This window comes from Schistocerca nitens, chromosome 4 (genome assembly GCF_023898315.1).
Source record: "Schistocerca nitens isolate TAMUIC-IGC-003100 chromosome 4, iqSchNite1.1, whole genome shotgun sequence".
Classification (NCBI taxonomy): domain Eukaryota; kingdom Metazoa; phylum Arthropoda; class Insecta; order Orthoptera; family Acrididae; genus Schistocerca; species Schistocerca nitens.
The window spans coordinates 969,395,690-969,415,554 of NC_064617.1; the positions used below are offsets into that span (position 1 = coordinate 969,395,690).

The 19,865-nt window shown below is 41.3% G+C and overlaps 1 protein-coding gene across 4 annotated transcripts in view; it reads right to left on the minus strand.

Annotated features, from left to right (window-relative positions):
- Positions 1 to 19,865, minus strand: part of LOC126253660 (proton channel OtopLc-like) — an 856,134-nt gene that overhangs the window by 150,852 nt on the left and 685,417 nt on the right. For all 4 annotated transcript variants that reach the window (XM_049955174.1, XM_049955178.1, XM_049955175.1 and 1 more), the window contains exons 4-5: positions 16,602 to 16,716; positions 6,641 to 6,976 (exon numbers count right to left, since the gene is read on the minus strand). In XM_049955174.1, the coding sequence (XP_049811131.1) occupies positions 6,641 to 6,976; positions 16,602 to 16,716 (451 nt within the window). The remainder of the gene's footprint in view (positions 1 to 6,640; positions 6,977 to 16,601; positions 16,717 to 19,865) is intronic.

The window sequence follows — 19,865 nt, forward strand, 5'->3', positions numbered from 1 at the left end:
TTTTGTCAAAGACTGTCTTCTTTCAGGTGCAATTCTGGATGTGCACAGAGAGGCTGACTGTGCTGGTATTGTACAGATGTAATGTACTGTGTTGAGCTTGATTTCATTGTGGTGGACCTACTCTTGCGACACATTTGCTAACTCTCTTCCGAAGGCTTATGCACTTCAGCTGTGCTATGTTCTTTCCAGGGGAATGTGTTATAAATTCTCTGTAGTACCCCTTAAGTCAGATGACTTTTAGTCTCTGACACTGTACTGTTGTCCACTAAGCTTAACAATTGTGCTTCGTGTAATTCAACTGCTAATGCAAAATAGGCTAGGGAATTAGTGTCTAATATATGTTCCGAGATATCAGTGATCATGAAAGACCACCTAAAATGAGTGGAGAAACTGACATTGGAGGTGAACACTTTTTGTCCATAAGTGTTGACTGAATAGTTATTAACTGCCTTAAATTGTGGCTGAATATCCTGTTTGTTATGCAGTGCATGGCTGACAGGCAGCAAACTGATAATGGAGCTGGTTTCTGCCAGGAAAATTTTGTTGATATGTTTGTCTGATACTTGCAGTATTTTCAACATGATAGAATATGTGTAAAGGGGGTGGCTGTTGCTGATGGCATGTTGACATTGCACTGTGACTGTAGACACCTTGGCCCTTTAAGTAAGAGCATGGTGATGTACATTTTGTGGTATCTTAGCTGAAATGTTTCTGATACAGCATACTTCATGCAAGTCTTTCTGCTGGTGTCGCATTTCACATGGTAGTGCTGCTGGTTTGAACTCACCTTGGTCTTGATTACTGACGCCTTGTCATCGCTGCTGCATGTGCAACTGCATTATCAGCACCTCCACTGTGGCTCTTAAGCCCCTGATCTCATGCGAAATGCTCGATGGGCATCACAATGTGATGACCGCAAAGTCCAGAGTTTTACTTCATTTGAGATTAGCTGACCATGGTCAATTTCATTTGGCAGGTCTGGAAATACCACTGTAACTGTTGGACTGACTCTACTGTTACACAGACACTATCTGTGGCCTGCATTTATCTGTTGGGTGATATCTCCTCATAAAGCACCAATCTCATCCACTCTTGAGCCAGAAGTTATTGATACCAAACATGTAACAAAAAATTGTCAGATCTGCTGAGCTGACTGTTAAGCTGTGACAGAGGATGTTTTCCCTGAGACTGCAGATACTTTCAGTCTTGCTTAACACTGTCCTGTGACCCACCAAGAGTATCCACCATGTTGCAATGCATTGTGTTGTTGAATTAACATGGTCTTCATTGCCCTGGACAGATTTCATGTCAATATTTATCAGAATGTCAAGCTCCAAAGCCTTCAATCCATTCTGGAGCCTGTTAATTTCATTACAAATGGCATGGCATAGCTTGCTGTCATGGCACATTACTCCGTGCGTATCTCTGCTGCTTGCTACTTATGGCGTTCACCGAAAGGTATGGGAAACTCTTAAATGGGGTCACCAGTTACATGGATTCATGAATTATCCACATAAATAATGGCATGTAGTGTGTGGCTTAGCTACTAAATATGATGTAGACATAGAGCATTTAGACATTGTTAAAGCACTTCTACAAGACGATTTGAAAGAGGAAATTTGTGTCAAAATCTCAGAGATTTATTTTCATACTAGAACTGTTGCAGACAAATGTCTCACGAGGCTTAAGAAAGCTATTTATGGACTGAAACAAGACAATCACAACTGGAATATTAAGCTGAATGAAGCACTCTTAAACTTGAATTTTACGGGAAGTACAGCTGATCCAAGTGATTATCAGAAGGATAATGGAAATACCATTAACCACTGCAATTTATTTTAACGTGTTAATTTTCAGTAATAACCCACAAGAGAAGAACAACTTCAAAAAGAAACTCAAAGAGAAATTTAAATTGAAAGAGCTAGGAAAAAGAGTCGAATTGCTTGGTCATAAGAATAATGAAAGATCACTAAAGCAGACTATTATAAACATATGCAGCTCAATATATAGAACAAATATTAAATAAATGCAACATGAAAGATCGCAATCCAGTGTCGATACATTTGGACAACAGTCAAGTACTTACACAAGAGATGAGCTCTAAGACAGATGGAGAGAGAAAAGCCATGAGAAATACTCCAGATGTATAAGTTATACACAGTACGATGTAGGCACAGTTAGGACCTCGCATATGCAATTGGAGTTTTCAGTCCCTTAAACAATGATCCAGGCACGCCTCAATGGCAGGCAGTTAAAAGAATCACACGACACTTGAATGGGACTCAAGATGTTCTATGGAAAAAAAACCAAAATGTTGCAGAATATGGTGATCCAGACTGGACAGGAGACAAAGAGGACAGGAAGTCACTCACCGATTTTCTGTTTAAATCACAAGGTGCTGTTATTTTCTGCAGCAGCAAGGAACAAGCCATAGTACCTTTATCAACTACTGAAGCAGGTTATATGATGGCCTCAACTTGTCAAGAGGCACTCTAGCTACAAAGGTTAGAAATGGAAATCTCTCCACACCATGAAAATGACACTACAAAATTTTATTGCAATAAAAAAAATGCAGATGATTTATCCAAAACAAGTGGCTACAGTGGAATAACAAAACATACTGGTGCCTGTTCTTTCACACATGACACTGTTGGCGGACATGCCCAACACAACAGACACCACATATCTATGTATACATTTGATCAAGGACGGCTCTGGGTACTTTCAATGTGGATGCACCATATATTCCAATTCCCTGTGGGACTCAACGAATGCTACAAGCAGGGGGGATAATGGATGGGGTGCTACTTGTGCATGACAAGGTGAGAATTTGAGTCAGTCAGGAAGTGTGCCCTGATGGCCAATGTAGTTCAGGCAACTGTTCTAGAGAAGAGTAGTATCCGGGTTCAAGTCCCAGTCTGGCACAAATTTTCAACCCTCACCATTGATTCATTTCAGAGCCTGTAGGCAGCTGAAGTCCTGATTTCTTTAACTATTTTAATTCATTATTTGTTTGCAGGTACATGTTTGCCATTCTGGTACACAATGAAAACCCCGTGCCTCAGGATAGTAACCCGCTGCTAAAAATCCAAAACAAAATTGTGCAGACTATTGGTAAAGTGTAGTATAGTGTCATAATTATACACTCCTGGAAATGGAAAAAAGAACACATTGACACTGGTGTGTCAGACCCACCATACTTGCTCCGGACACTGCGAGAGGGCTGTACAAGCAATGATCACACGCACGGCACAGCGGACACACCAGGAACCGCGGTGTTGGCCGTCGAATGGCGCTAGCTGCGCAGCATTTGTGCACCGCCGCCGTCAGTGTCAGCCAGTTTGCCGTGGCATACGGAGCTCCATCGCAGTCTTTAACACTGGTAGCATGCCGCGACAGCGTGGACGTGAACCGTATGTGCAGTTGACGGACTTTGAGCGAGGGCGTATAGTGGGCATGCGGGAGGCCGGGTGGACGTACCGCCGAATTGCTCAACACGTGGGGCGTGAGGTCTCCACAGTACATCGATGTTGTCGCCAGTGGTCGGCGGAAGGTGCACGTGCCCGTCGACCTGGGACCGGAGCGCAGCGACGCACGGATGCACGCCAAGACCGTAGGATCCTACGCAGTGCCGTAGGGGACCGCACCGCCACTTCCCAGCAAATTAGGGACACTGTTGCTCCTGGGGTATCGGCGAGGACCATTCGCAACCGTCTCCACGAAGCTGGGCTACGGTCCCACACACCGTTAGGCCGTCTTCCGCTCACGCCCCAACATCGTGCAGCCCGCCTCCAGTGGTGTCGCGACAGGCGTCAATGGAGGGACGAATGGAGACGTGTCGTCTTCAGCGATGAGAGTCGCTTCTGCCTTGGTGCCAATGATGGTCGTATGCGTGTTTGGCGCCGTGCAGGTGAGCGCCACAATCAGGACTGCATACGACCGAGGCACACAGGGCCAACACCCGGCATCATGGTGTGGGGAGCGATCTCCTACACTGGCCGTACACCACTGGTGATCGTCGAGGGGACACTGAATAGTGCACGGTACATCCAAACCGTCATCGAACCCATCGTTCTACCATTCCTAGACCGGCAAGGGAACTTGCTGTTCCAACAGGACAATGCACGTCCACATGTATCCCGTGCCACCCAACGTGCTCTAGAAGGTGTAAGTCAACTACCCTGGCCAGCAAGATCTCCGGATCTGTCCCCCATTGAGCATGTTTGGGACTGGATGAAGCGTCGTCTCACGCGGTCTGCATGTCCGGCACGAACGCTGGTCCAACTGAGGCGCCAGGTGGAAATGGCACGGCAAGCCGTTCCACAGGACTACATCCAGCATCTCTACGATCGTCTCCATGGGAGAATAGCAGCCTGCATTGCTGCGAAAGGTGGATATACACTGTACTAGTGCCGACATTGTGCATGCTCTGTTGCCTGTGTCTATGTGCCTGTGGTTCTGTCAGTGTGATCATGTGATGTATCTGACCCCAGGAATGTGTCAATAAAGTTTCCCCTTCCTGGGACAATGAATTCACGGTGTTCTTATTTCAATTTCCAGGAGTGTATTTCTACACTTGAAGGAAAACAACACTGCAAAAACACATGCTGAGAAGACGGTTATGTGAAATGAACACTTCCAGTGTGATCTGAATGACTTAAAATGAGGTGACAGATCATCTCCCTGTGCGGTACAAGGAATTACAAGAGAAGGGGAGCCCCCAGCACTTGAAGACAGACATTTCACAATTGAGGCAATAGTGGAAAAACTGAAAATCAGTGTGGATCACGACGACAAACGTCATCCCCCCACTGGGTTTTGTGATTGCTCAGACACTTTCATGCATTAGAAGTGAGGCAACAGCCAAAATGTTGCATCTCTGGCAGGCTAATCCAGATGACTTCTTTAGCCACTGTATGACCATGGAGGAGTGCTGGGTGTATCACTATCACCTAGAGACAAGGGAGCAAACCAAGCAGAGGAAACTTGTGGATTCATCACCACTGAAAAAGGTGAAATTCCAACAATAATCAGGCAAGGTGATACCGAGTGATTTTTGAGACTACAGTGGTGCAATACTAATACACTGTGCATGTAACGGCCAAATCATCAGAGGAGCATACTGTGTGTGCGTTGGGGTTTATGGGCGCTCAACATCGAGGTCATCAGCGCCCAGAGGAGCATACTACCAAAATCTCTTGCCAATGTTACGTGAGACCATCGAGACAAAGCATTGCAGGAAGCTGCTGAAGGGGATGCTCTGCTTCATGACACTGCCCCAGCTCATTCCGCAGAGGACACAGTCAAACATGTTGCTCCTTTGGGCTATCAAATTTTGTCTCACCACCCAGAATCTCCTGTAGTGGCACCCAATGACTTCTTTCTCTTTTCTCAGAAACCTTTGTACGGCGAGTATTTCCAGAATGACAAAACAGTTATTTCTGAAGTAGAATGCTTCTTGAACAGCCCAAATGCATATTTCTGAAACCAAATTATCCATTGTTCAGAAAAAATGTCACATTGAAGGGTGAATACGCAAAGAAGGACTGACACCACCACCAAGTTTCATGGTTGGAGCTTGATTTTTGTGACATGATAATTAAAACAATATTGCTATACCTGATATTTATAACACTGTAAAGACTCCTGTGGGGTGTTACCTGCATAAAACATCTAGTTGCAGAGCTGCCTCAACCAGAGTCAAGTTATTAAAGGAAGTGTGTTCTCTTATGTGTATTAGATTACAGATGAGGTCATTTGTTCTGGGACCTACCACTACAGTGTCAATAAGTGTTAGAATTTGGACAGGGAAAAGTCCTTTCAAATTCCAGGACACACATTGAATGAAAATGGCGTCTGTTCTTTTGGAAATGTCCAAAGAAAGAGTATACATATCAAAACATTACTTCTCCTCCAATCATGAAATTTCCTTCTTAAAGAGTAAATTAAAAAAGGTTGAGGGGAATCATTAGATTTCTCTGTGACATGCTGCAACATTTTAGTGGTTTTTATTATGACATAGTGAAGTCATCAGGATTTACAGAAAAAAAGCAAGTAGTTAAACGCATCACAGTTCACACAATTCTCTTAATCTGACACTATTTTCCTTCATTTCTATAATCTGCTGCAGCACTTTGAGTGTTTTCATATACCTCTCTCAGGAATTATATACAAATGAATCTTTAGTAAGGAATTTTGTATCTGAAATTTGAAAGAATCAGAATTTTCATACAGTGGACAAAAATATAACATTGGTACTGAGGTGCAAGATAGTAAAATGACATTATCAACAAATGCATGCCTAAATATGAGTACATCTCTTACTGTGTCCATTCTCTCATTTCATTTAAACATATATTTTTATGTGCATTATAAGGATTAAATTGCGCCAAGCTATGAAACTGAGAAGATTGAATAGAATGCTAAAATCACTGAGAAATATGTGAAATGTACACCAATTGTGATTGCTTATGCTGAGCGTGCTATAAACGCTGGAAATTTGTTTACAGTAGCAACAACTCTTTCAATTAATACAAATATTGAGAATGCAGCCACGAGATCCATGCATCCATTTATAAACAGCACAAGCATACGAGTCCTAGGAAGCAGCATACACTATGTTTAATAATCACTACTGTACCTGAAACATTGAGCCTTTATTATTGCCACCAACACCTCCCGGTGTTCCCCCACCTCCATCTCCACCACCACCGCCGGCTCCTCCTCCACCACCGCCTCCACCGCCTCCTCCACCTCCCCCACCACTTTCTGCACTTCCTTTCTCCTTTGCTTCAGCAGCTTTTTTCTTTTTCTTTTTCTTCTCTTTTTCTGCCTTCTTTGCATCAGATTTTTTGACAGGGGGTCGAGGTGGAGGTGCCTGGACTTCTGGTGCACAGCAGGCGCTTTCTTGTAGTAGAAAGCAGAATACGTACAACAAGAACAGTATGCTCATTCCATATAGATATGTGAAGAAACCCTGTAACAGAGTGAAATAACTAATTATATGTGCAGAATAAAATTATATGACACATAACAAAGGCGTGATCTGACAAACTTCTTTAATTATCTCTGATTAATATAACTTCCAGACAAAAATTATCAGGAATTTTTAAAGTATTTTATATCAAGGATAATATTATGAAAAGGATAGATTGCTCTGCAGCATACGGCGGAAATGTTGAGTCACAGACAGGCCCAGCAAAGAGACTGTTAAATAAGTAAGCTTTCAGCCAGAAAGTCTTCCTCTAAATTAGAAAACACACACAGGCACAGGCACATGTGCACCCACCCACCCACTCACCCACAAATGCAGCCCTCACTCACATGACCACTGTCTACGGCTGCCGAGGCTAGTATGCCCACACGTCTGGATTTATCCAGACATGTCCTCCTTTTTCTCTCTTTGCCTGAGGTCTGGACAGATTTTTACGTTGTCCTCCTGTTTTGCAAAGTTGACCTAATAAAATTACGAGGGCCGTTCAGAAAGTAACCTCCGGTTGATTTAAAAAAATACACCAAGTTAAATAAAAATATTTTAATATATACATCTTACAACTACATCTTTGCACTATTTTTCTACATAGTCTCCATAGCGATTGAGGCACTTATCGTATCTCTTCACAAGCTTTGAAATTCCTTCTGCATAAAAATCACCCGCTTGTGCCTGGAGCCAGCCTGTGACCGCATCTTTGAGCTCTTCGTCGTCATCAAACCGCTGTGACCCGAGCCATTTCTTCAAATGCATGAAGAGGTGATAATCACTTGGCGCCAGGTCTGGGCTGTAAGGTGGATGGTTGATAACGTCCCACTTGAAGGACTCAAGAAGGGCCGTTGTTCTGCGAGCAGAGTGAGGACGGGCGTTATCGTGCAAAAAAACGATACCGGAAGTCAGCATACCACGGCGTTTGTTCTGTATAGCCCGTCGTAACTTTTTTATTGTTTCACAGTACACGTCTTGATTAATGGTCGTACCACGTTCCATGAATTCAACCAACAACACCCCTTTGGCATCCCAAAACACCGTTGCCGTCAGTTTTCTGGCAGAAAAATCTTGCGAGGCTTTTCTTGGTTTGGTAGGCGAATTTGAATGTGCCCACATCTTTGATTGTTCTTTTGTCTCAGGGTTCACGTACTTAATCCAGGTTTCGTCACCGGTCACGATTCTGTTTAACAATGGTTCTCCTTCGTCCTCATAATGTGACAGAAAGTCTAATGCAGAGGCCATTCTTTGAGTTTTGTGGTGGTCGGTAAGAATTTTGGGCACCCATCGTGCACAGAACTTACGGTAACCCAATCTTGCTGTCACTATCTCGTACAAGAGAGTCTTAGAAATCTGTGGAAAACCAGTAGACAACTCCGACATTGAGAAACGTCAATTTTCACGAACTTTTGCATCAACTGTCTGAACGAGTTCGTCAGTCACCAATGATGGTCTACCACTCCTCTATTCATCAAGAATGTTTTCTCATCCACTTTTAAATAAACGTACCCATTCATGGACAACTCCTTCACTCATAACTCTTGGTCCGTACACGGCACAAAGCTCACGATGAATAGCTGCTGCAGAATATCCTTTGGCTGTAAAAAACCTTATGACAGCACGCACTTCACATTTGGCGGGGTTTTCTATTGCAGCACACATTTCAAACTGCCACAAAAACTAAACTAGCGCAGGTACGATGTTCACTCAACCACGGCTTGATGCCGACTGACCTGTTGAGTGCGTGAACGCACAGATGGCGTCGCTACTCCCCCCACAACCCGCACTGTAACCAATCGGAGGTTACTTTCTGAACCGCCCTCATATATTGGCAATTATTCCCATTCTATTGCTCTTTCCTTAAATACTCCATTTACAGATGGCACCAGGATCATCAGTTTTATCGATTTTTCACTGCTGATCATGGATCAATCCATAAGTGAGTGCAAATATCGATTATTTAAAATTTGCTTTCCATAATTTCAGTTCTGGATTCATATTGCCTTGGCATTATAGGTTTCATGTCATGAACCCAGTACTCATGTGTGAGTTTGATTTTTTGTTTATTGTAACCGAGTGAGTTTTATAAAATATCTGGCACTGTGAAAATTCGTAATTACTTTTCTATTTACACTATTAGAAAGCAACAGCATGAGAAAACTATGTGGTTGCCTCTTTTCCCAGTCATTTATAGGGTACTGGAAATGTATCCTGCTCTGAAATTTTACTTCCTGTCTGAAACCAAGCCAGCAAACATTTTGTTTCAGTTTTTTGAGAATAAGAAGTTAAGTGAAGCCTACTTACAGCATTTTCTTTCATTGACATCTGTGTTCAATTCAAATATCCTGCACATAGAAAAGGACAACTCTGTGCTCACAGTGACTGAAATTTTAGATTCTGTATGTCAGGTGCTTGAGAAGTGATTAAACGAAAAATTCATTTGTCTGAAGTTTAAACAGAATCTGGAAACCGCAACAGAAGAATTCTTTGATAAAGACGTTAAACTTGTTATGAAGAAGTGTACGTTGGTGTACCAATCGTGCCACAAATATTTAAAACAGTGGCTTTGTTGACAACTTTTCCTGTTTTAAATGGATGTCTCTTAAAAAAGATGTTAACTACAGTGTTGTTGAACAAAGCCTTTTGTATTTACAAGATAAATGTAAAGCTTTTGAAACTGAAGATGGAAAGCATTGTGACCATTTCTGTAATTTTAAGCAATTTCTGAAACAGAATGGTAACGATCCTGAATTTAGTGGTCAATTTTGTAGAAAAAAAAAATGGGCCAAGTATTTTTTGAAAGTAAGTCGGTTGATTGTCATGCAGAATTGTCATAACTTGCCAAATACTTTTTTAGTATATCAGCGCACAATGCAAATGCAGAACGAATATTTTTACTGGTTACCACACAATGGACTGATGATAGGAATAGATTGAACCTTGAATCTGTGAAAGGTATTTTGATGGTCCAGTATAATTTAAAAGAGTTTCCCTGTGTACCTTTTTAAAATTATCTGCTAAGCAAGCCTACACTTCGACAGAAAACTGGATCTTCAGAGGAGTACCATTAAAAGTTCAGGAATGTATGTTACATCAATGAATTAATTCATTAATTAAATTTGAACATATGTTTCTGTGTCCTCTTTTTCCTAGCTTTGACCTCCTTTTTGATTCTATTTGTCTAATTTTTTATACATCTGCTTCTAGTCACCCTAGCTGAGGCCAGACCTTGGCAGCAGAGACAGTGGTCATGTGCATGATGGGTGCATTCGTGTGAATGTGTGTGTGTGTGTGAATGTGTGTGTGTGTGTGTGTGTGTGTGTGTGTGTGTGTGTGTGTGTGTGTTTTCTAATACAGAAGAAGGCTTTTTGGCTGAAAGCTAACTTATTTAGCAGTCTTGTGTCATGCCAGTCTGCAACTCTATCCTTTTCACAATATCCTCATTATTCCATTCTGGATTTTCCATTATTTGGTCTTTGAATAAGACAGACTAAAAATAGAGTACAACAGATACTAAAATCAATAATTTGTGTCCAGAAATAAATACATTGTTCTACACTCCTGGAAATGGAAAAAAGAACACATTGACACCGGTGTGTCAGACCCACCATACTTGCTCCGGACACTGCGAGAGGGCTGTACAAGCAATGATCACACGCACGGCACAGCGGACACACCAGGAACCGTGGTGTTGGCCGTCGAATGGCGCTAGCTGCGCAGCATTTGTGCACCGCCGCCGTCAGTGTCAGCCAGTTTGCCGTGGCATACGGAGCTCCATCGCAGTCTTTAACACTGGTAGCATGCCGAGACAGCGTGGACGTGAACCGTATGTGCAGTTGACGGACTTTGAGCGAGGGCGTATAGTGGGCATGTGGGAGGCCGGGTGGACGTACCGCCGAATTGCTCAACACGTGGGGCGTGAGGTCTCCACAGTACATCGATGTTGTTGCCAGTGGTCAGCGGAAGGTGCACGTGCCCGTCGACCTGGGACCGGACCGCAGCGACGCACGGATGCACGCCAAGACCGTAGGATCCTACGCAGTGCCGTAGGGGACCGCACCGCCACTTCCCAGCAAATTAGGGACACTGTTGCTCCTGGGGTATCGGCGAGGACCATTCGCAACCGTCTCCATGAAGCTGGGCTACGGTCCCGCACACCGTTAGGCCGTCTTCCGCTCACGCCCCAACATCGTGCAGCCCGCCTCCAGTGGTGTCGCGACAGGTGTGAATGGAGGGACGAATGGAGACGTGTCGTCTTCAGCAATGAGAGTCGCTTCTGCCTTGGTGCCAATGATGGTCGTATGCGTGTTTGGCGCCGTGCAGGTGAGCGCCACAATCAGGACTGCATACGACTGAGGCACACAGGGCCAACACCCGGCATCATGGTGTGGGGAGCGATCTCCTACACTGGCCGTACACCACTGGTGATCGTCGAGGGGACACTGAATAGTGCACGGTACATCCAAACCGTCATCGAACCCATCGTTCTACCATTCCTAGACCGGCAAGGGAACTTGCTGTTCCAACAGGACAATGCACGTCCACATGTATCCCGTGCCACCCAACGTGCTCTAGAAGGTGTAAGTCAACTACCCTGGCCAGCAAGATCTCCGGATCTGTCCCCCATTGAGCATGTTTGGGACTGGATGAAGCGTCGTCTCACGCGGTCTGCACGTCCAGCACGAACGCTGGTCCAACTGAGGCGCCAGGTGGAAATGGCATGGCAAGCCGTTCAACAGGACTACATCCAGCATCTCTACGATTGTCTCCATGGGAGAATAGCAGCCTGCATTGCTGCGAAAGGTGGATATACACTGTACTAGTGCCTACATTGTGCATGCTCTGTTGCCTGTGTCTATGTGCCTGTGGTTCTGTCAGTGTGATCATGTGATGTATCTGACCCCAGGAATGTGTCAATAAAGTTTCCCCTTCCTGGGACAATGAATTCACGGTGTTCTTATTTCAATTTCCAAGAGTGTATATATACCAGTAATGAATATACATAAACTAAACTTATGATCCCCTGCATGGGTACTGGCTTTGTTTTACTAGTCACTTACGTTATAACAAAGATATGAGTAAAAAAACCCTTAGCATAAGGTGGAGTTGAGAAGAGGATAGGCATGTAAACAAGAACTTTATCATATTACTTAAGCCTATGAACTGTAGGTACGTTTCAGGGACTGACAGTAAAAGAAGAGGATAGGGCAAACTCATCCTGCTGCAAATAGAGCAGAGCAGAATCCAGGCATGAATGGAAAAGAGTGGAGATCAGGAAGCATGAGCCACAATTGATCAGTGGGAAGTATGGAAGATGAGGTGGGAGCACTGGACAGAGGCATGTCAAGAGTACATATTATCAGAGACAGATCAGGAGTCAGAAAGACTGAGGAAAGTGTTAGAGGACCACTATGCACTTATGCAGATCATATATGTTAGTGTGAATAGGGGAGGTGAAGGAAAAAGGGGGGATGGGGAGGGAGTGGGTGTGGGGAGATCCTGTTGGCAGTCAATGACTGTGACCGTGTTGTGTTCAGCAGCACAGCTGGTCAAACTTGCTCTTGGATCTTGCTTGGTGGACTAATCTGACATGGCGCACAGCTCGGTTGGCGTGACAGTCTACACTAGAATAAGTTTTCCTTGGTACTATATATCTATCCTCTTTCTCTGTTGTCCCTTTCTCCCCTAACCCTTAGTCCAATTTTACCCTCACCTCTTCCCCTGTTATCCCACCTGTTCCATACAAAATAGCCAGTTACCTCTGACAGGTCACAGTACCAGCACAATATAGCTATGTGTGGAATATAGACTGCCTGGAGGAAAAAAGTGAAGCATCCAGAAAATATGTCCAGATGCCAATGTCTCATCATACATTTACACCCAACTGGTGGGCACGTAAAAGTTCACAGCTGCAATTTTCTGTCACAAGTACAAGTGCATTAGTGTTGTTGTTACACCAGGTAGGGTATATAAGAGGTGTGAATAGTGTCAAACATTACGAGATCACTGAGAAAGACACGCAGTGCTCATGTGAGACACCATTGATAGTACCAGAAAATAGTTTAAAAGGGGTCTCATTGTGGATCTTAGCTTGGACAGTTGGTCCAATTGTGTAGTATGTGCTACCACTCACAGAGAGTGTGATATCTATGAACTGTCTGCAAGATGTTTAGGTAACCTTGTGGCCCAAAAGATATCCATATCTGTTCTCGACAGAACATGCATGGGACCAGCTTGAACATAAACTCTATTGCATTGCCAGTAACTAACAAGGGGAGGCCGCCAATTGTGAAATTCAGATTCGATTCATACTGCGCATAATAAAAGCTCATGGCCAGAGGTGTAATGTGGCAAAGCACCAAGATGCACTTCTCAGCTGTTGTCGAGAAAATCGACAGTTCAAAGAAACCGTTGCGGTGAAATACTCTCTACGATTAATAGTTTTCTACAGCATCGTGGCACAGCGGTAAGCGCTCGGGTTCGTAATCCAAAGGTCGCCGTATCGAATCTCGCGGACCGCCTCCATTTTTGCGTTTAACAGGGTGTACCAAAGCTCTCACGTCTGCACTGATTTTCGACGATGTTGTAAGTTGCGCTAGGGACCGCATCTACCTTCTTTCGAAGTTAGCAGACAACTACGCTGTTATGCGGTGGCTCGTTGTGGCCCATTCAACATCTGTCCTTCAAGTGTAACGAGCGAGTAACGGAGTTTATATTTCATACCTGCCACAGCAAATCTGTGTTCGTGGGGTTTCTATTCTAATTCGAACGTTTGACTTACGCTATACGTATTCGTTTCGGAATATCGTTTCTACGTCTTCCGTTAACTATATGTGGTTAACATTATGAAGACAATTAATAACATTTATGAAATACAACTTTGTTTGCGGAAAACATAATGATGTTCGAAGTCGCCAGTTTTTCCACGACAAACGACTTTCAACAACTTATTATATGCATAATTGTTGCAACTGATTGCCAGGAATTATATATTCCTACGTGGAATGTTTCCCCTACTATATATATATATATATATATATATATATATATATATATATATATATATATATATATTCCACGTGGAATGTTTCCCTCTGTTATATATATATATATATATATACACACACACACATATGTGTGTGTGTGTGTGTGTGTGTGTGTGTGTGTGTGTGTGTGTGTGTGTGTACACACACATTTGAATTACTAAAAAAAAAAGTTTCATGGCGCGAGATTCGATCTGGCAACCTTCGGATTACGAACCCCAGCGCTTACCGCTGCGCCACGACGCTGTAGAAAATTATTAAACGTAGAGTATTTCACCGCAACGGTTTCTTTTAACTGTCGATTTTCTCGACAACGACTGAGAAGTGCATCTTGGTGCTTTGCCACATTACACCTCTGGCCATGAGCTTTTATTATGCGCAGTATGAATTGAATCTGAATTTCACAATTGGTGGCCTCCCCTTGTAAGATCAAAGTGCTGTCACAATACCTGTGGGGCAGCTTGCCTCAGGAGAGGATACAATGATTTTATGACGCCTTCCCTACCAAATCAGTGCCTGCACCCAGGCCCAAGGGGGTGCAACATAACAGAAACTTCTGGACAATACTGCAGTTTGAGCCAACTGCAGATATTTTTGGGCATCATTGAAAGTGTGTTTGGGACTTAGTGCAGTTTCACCCAACGTGAAGGGGAGTCAGTGATGTGATCTTGCCAACGGCAGACATGGTTTGTCAGTGTGCACCGCAACAATAAATAGCATGCAGAAATGATTTTAGCAGATATTTTACGTATCAAAGACTAAGATGTGATTTGTAGTAATTTGCAGGAATATTCATTACATCACAGAGTTGAATTTCTGAATGGCAAAACTTCTGAAAATTAGATCAGTTCTTATGACACCTGTAACGTGAAGTGGCTAATCCAAGTGAGAACCATTGTTTGTACTACATAAGACTGAAATAGGGCTATTTATTAGCTTCATTTTGTTAACTACAATAAACAAAAACAAAACTGCACAATCTCTCACATCATTTTATGTACTATCACTGATCATAGTTCACTATAGCAGTATGCAGAACACTGGCTGGATGTAGGTGCATGGTAAGAACAATTTCCTATGTTTGAGTTTGGTGTAACCCCTCTTTACATGTCCTATTTCCATATTTTATACATAAATTAAGGTACGGTGGGTTTACAAGGAGGAGTGTAGAAGCAAACTAGTTCAGTCATATTCTAGATGTTATCAGAGTTATATGTGCCCAGATACTTCGTAAATGACATCTTATTGTGAACAGCAAACATCAGTAAGTACTAAGAACAATCACCACTTTGGTAGGACTAAGAAATCTACTAATAGCATCATCAAATTGATCTTCAAATAAACTTATCAGCTATCGTGAGGGCTTATTGCAGCTGAAGTACAGAGGTTAGAGAGAGAGAGAGAGAGAGAGAGAGAGAGAGAGAGAGAGAGAGAGAACAGTACGCCAAGGACTGATAGCAGTTGTTATCAAATTATTACCCAAAAGCTGCAAACCAAATACACTGCACTACCTACAGTGATTTATGCAACAGTTGAAGGGAGTTTTATGGACTGTGAATCACATGATATGGCACTCAGCTGGCCATACAATAACCTCACTTAAGGCTGAAGACTAATGTTTATTTGCATGTGTAATCATAACAAGTAAAAACTAGAGAATATGGTGTGACAAACTGTGGATTTCCGTGTGTGAATTCAGACCATTAATTTTGATTTACATAAAAATGAAAGTAAGTGATAATGAAAGTAATTGAAAGACTAGCATACTTCCCAAGCGGTGGCAACAGTTTGAAACTGGAACTTTTGTCCACAAAGCAACACCACTTGCATTACATTTCAAAGAAAATCTGTTCGAGTTCCTAAACTGGTGTGCACAAAACCAAGATCAGAAATCTACTGAACTCTCTGTTCTAAGAAAGAATGACAATAAATGTGCCAAAACAACAGCAATAGCTATTCACCATTGTTGTTGTTGTTGTTGTTGTTGTGGTCTTCAGTCCTGAGACTGGTTTGATGCAGCTCTCCACACTACTCTAGCCTGTGCAAGCTTCTTCATCTCCCAGTACCTTCTGAATCTGCTTTGTGTATTCATCTCTTGGTCTCCCTCTACGATTTTTACCCTCCACGCTGCCCTCCAATACTAAATTGGTGATCCCTTGATGCCTCAGAACATGTCCTACCAACCGATCCCTTCTTCCAGTCAAGTTGTGCCACAAACTCCTCTTCTCCTCAATCCTATTCAGTACCTCCTCATTAGTTATCTGATCTACCCATCTAATCATTACTGGAATGCATTCCTAATGCTCTTATAGAAGCAACAACAGTTATACACACTTATGATTCACACTCTTTTGAACAGACAGCAGTCAGTTTCCAAGGATAGTTGCGAATTATTTTACGGCTACATTAAATTGAAATGAAGCTTTCTTGCTTTTGTAGCAATATTCTATTTAACACAAGTAATCTAAGTGCTTGTGACAATTCAATAATACTATGACATTGTAAATCAAAATATCTATGCACTAGTGACAAAACTGTAATAACAATTTGTTGAAAGTAAATAAATAGTGCTAGCGTACCTCATAATAATGTAGAGGTATGTTTTGAGTCACAACTTCCGAGATGACGTAGGCTATACAAATAACAATCAGCAGCTTGGCATATATGAAGCTGAGAATAATGAAGAGTGAGGTCCTGAAAGCAGAAAAAGACAAACACATTTAGTAAAACAATTTTCAAAGAGGTTTTGCAGGAAATGAAATCATACATTGACAAAAACTCCATTTTTTGTTTCATTCTTTAGTTCTGGGCTTCTCACAAGAAGATAATTCTGAATATCATATGAAATACCACTACAGTATTTATACTGCAAAAGATGCAGTGAAAATATTAATCAATGTATGCTTGTCACTAGATCTATATTTGATGTTATTGTGGATAATTATAAATGTTTGTTCTCAATGATCCATGATTATATATAATCAGCACAAACTTTGCATTATTTTGTTTTTAATTATAATTAAGCATTCTTGTATGAAAAGCTTTGACAAGCTCCCTTCAACTGTCATCTGTCACTGACATAACAGTCGCTATTTCACTGTCATCAATGGTAGTGCCAACTTCCCAGAAATATGCTTTCACCATGAACACAAAACTTATCAAATGTAATGATGTGAGAAAACAATTATCATTCATGACAGATGAAAGAGGATATGGTTGAAAACCATTTTATTAAGAAGTTTCTTTTCACAGAATACAAAAAAGGCAAATTTTTAGGAACAATATTCAATATCCTCCCATTAACCTCATCTTGCTATGCTATGGTTCCTGGAGAGGAGCAGCAGTCTTCTCTTTAACAACAGGAGCAACAATGGTTTTGCAATGCTGGTGGTAGTGAGTATGGTTGAAAGCAAGAGGAAACTACAGACATTATATTTTCTGAGGACATGCAGCTCTACTGTATGGTTTAATGATGATAGCATCCTCTTGAGTAAAATATTCTTGAGGTAAAAAAAAAATTAAAAAAAAAAAAAAGAGTTCTCCACTCAGATAATTTGGGCAGCAAATACCCAGGAAGATGCTGTCTTCAGGGAAACAAACATGGCACGCCAAAGATCGGAGTATGGAATGTTAGAGTAATAAATCGAGTAGATGTGTTAGAGAATGTGGAAAGAGAAATGGACAAGTGAAGTGAGGAGCCAGAAAGAACAGGATTTTTGGCAATGAGATATTTTAAACAGAATTACCTAATCCATGCCAACAAGCACGGATTCTGACAACATCGATCGTGTGAAACAAAACATGCAGTTTTCTCAAGTCATTCTTAAAGTCCTGGATCAAGGCAGTCAAGTAGATGCAGTATTTCTTGACTTCTGAAACACATTTGACTCAATACTGCACATATGCTTATTATCAAAAGTACGACCATACAGGGTATAAACAAAGTTTGTGACTGGACTGAAGATTTCTCGGTAGAGAGAACACAGCATGTTATCGTGGATGGCAAGCCATTGACAGATGTAGAAGAAATTTCAGGTGTGCCCCAGGCAAGAGTATTGGAACCCTTACTCGTTCATGTTGTCTATTAATTATCTTGGAGACAATATTAATAGTAACCACACACTTTTCACATATGATGCAGTCATCTATAATGAAATATTGTATGAAAAAAGCTGCACAAATCGTCAGTCAGACCTGGATAATATTTCAAATTGATGTAAAAATGGGCAACTTGCTTTATAAGTTCATAAATTAAAATTTTGCAGTTCACAAAACGAAAAAATGTAGCATCCTGTGACTGCAATATCATTGAGTCACAGTTGGAAATAGTCTACTCAAACAAATACCAGGGTGTAACCATTTGTAAATATATGAATTGGAATGATCACAAACACTTAGTCATAGGTAAAGCAGGTAGATGAATCACGTTAATTAGTACACAATTAGGGAAATACAATCAGTCTAAAAAGGAGATTGCGCCTGAAATACTCATGTGACCTATTATAGACTACAGCGCAAATGTGTGGGAACTGTAGCAAATAGAACTAACAGGGGTATTGAATGTATATGAAGAAGTATAGCATGAATGGTCACACAGAGATACTTTAAGAACTTAACTGACAAACGTTTGAAGACAACCGCAAACTATCCTGAGAAGGCCTACTTCCAAAGCACTGGAAAAAAAAGCAGGTTTAATTGATAAATCTAGGAATCTACTGCAGTCCCCTACATATTGCTGTTATAATGATCACGATGATAAGATTAGGCTAATCACAGAATGCACAGAGGCATTTAAGCAACATTCTTCTCATGCTCCACAAGTGAGTGGACGGAAAGAAACCCCGTTAACTGGTACAGTGGAAAGTATCATCTTCTATGCACTCTACAGCAATTTGCAGAGTGTGGATGTAGCTATAGATATAGAAAGCCATAAACAACCACAGAAATACAAATATATTAAATCCTCTACAGTGCTCTCCACAAAGAACTAAAAATAATACCCAAACTGTACATATTTAAAAGAGAATTAAGAAACATGTTATTGAGCAATAGTTTTTACACTATTGAAGAGTTTATGAATCGTTGACAATAAAAGCGCAGTTAATATTTCCCTGACATAATAAATATGTGTAATTGCTCACATTTAAATACTTGCTGTTTCTATGAAAGTGTGAAACAGTGTTAATGTAAGAATGTAAATAATCTTTGATGTGAGAATCACTAACCTTTTTTTTTTTTTTTTTTTTTTTGTACGTTGTTATCCTACTTGTATATTTTTATGTTAATGTTCTAAAAGTTCTATTAAAATTGTAATGTCTAAGTGACAAGTAAATTCAATTACAAATTTTCATGTATATGTATTTTAAATTGTAATGTTTATTGACAAGTCCTACATCATTTCGATGATGCACTACAAGGATGCTAATAAATTGAATTGAAACTTATTAGCTCTGCAGATGAAGAAGTTGAAAGAATGTATTAGATTAGTGTGTGTTTGCGTGTGTGTGTGTGTGTGTGTGTGTGTGTGTGTATATATATATATATTAAAACCCACTTCCTTTCATCTTTCCCTCTCCTTCCCTCTTTCCTGACGAAGCAACCGTTTGTTGCGAAAGCTAGAATTTTGTGTGCATGTTTGTGTGTCTATCAACCTGCCAGCGCTTTTGTTTGGTAAGTCTCATCACTTTCTTTCTTTTTAGATATATTTTTTCCCTGTATATATATATATATATATATATATATATATATATATATATATATATATATATATATAAATGTGTCTGTCGACCTGCCAGCACTTTCATTTGGTAAGTCACATTATCTTTGTATATATATATATATAT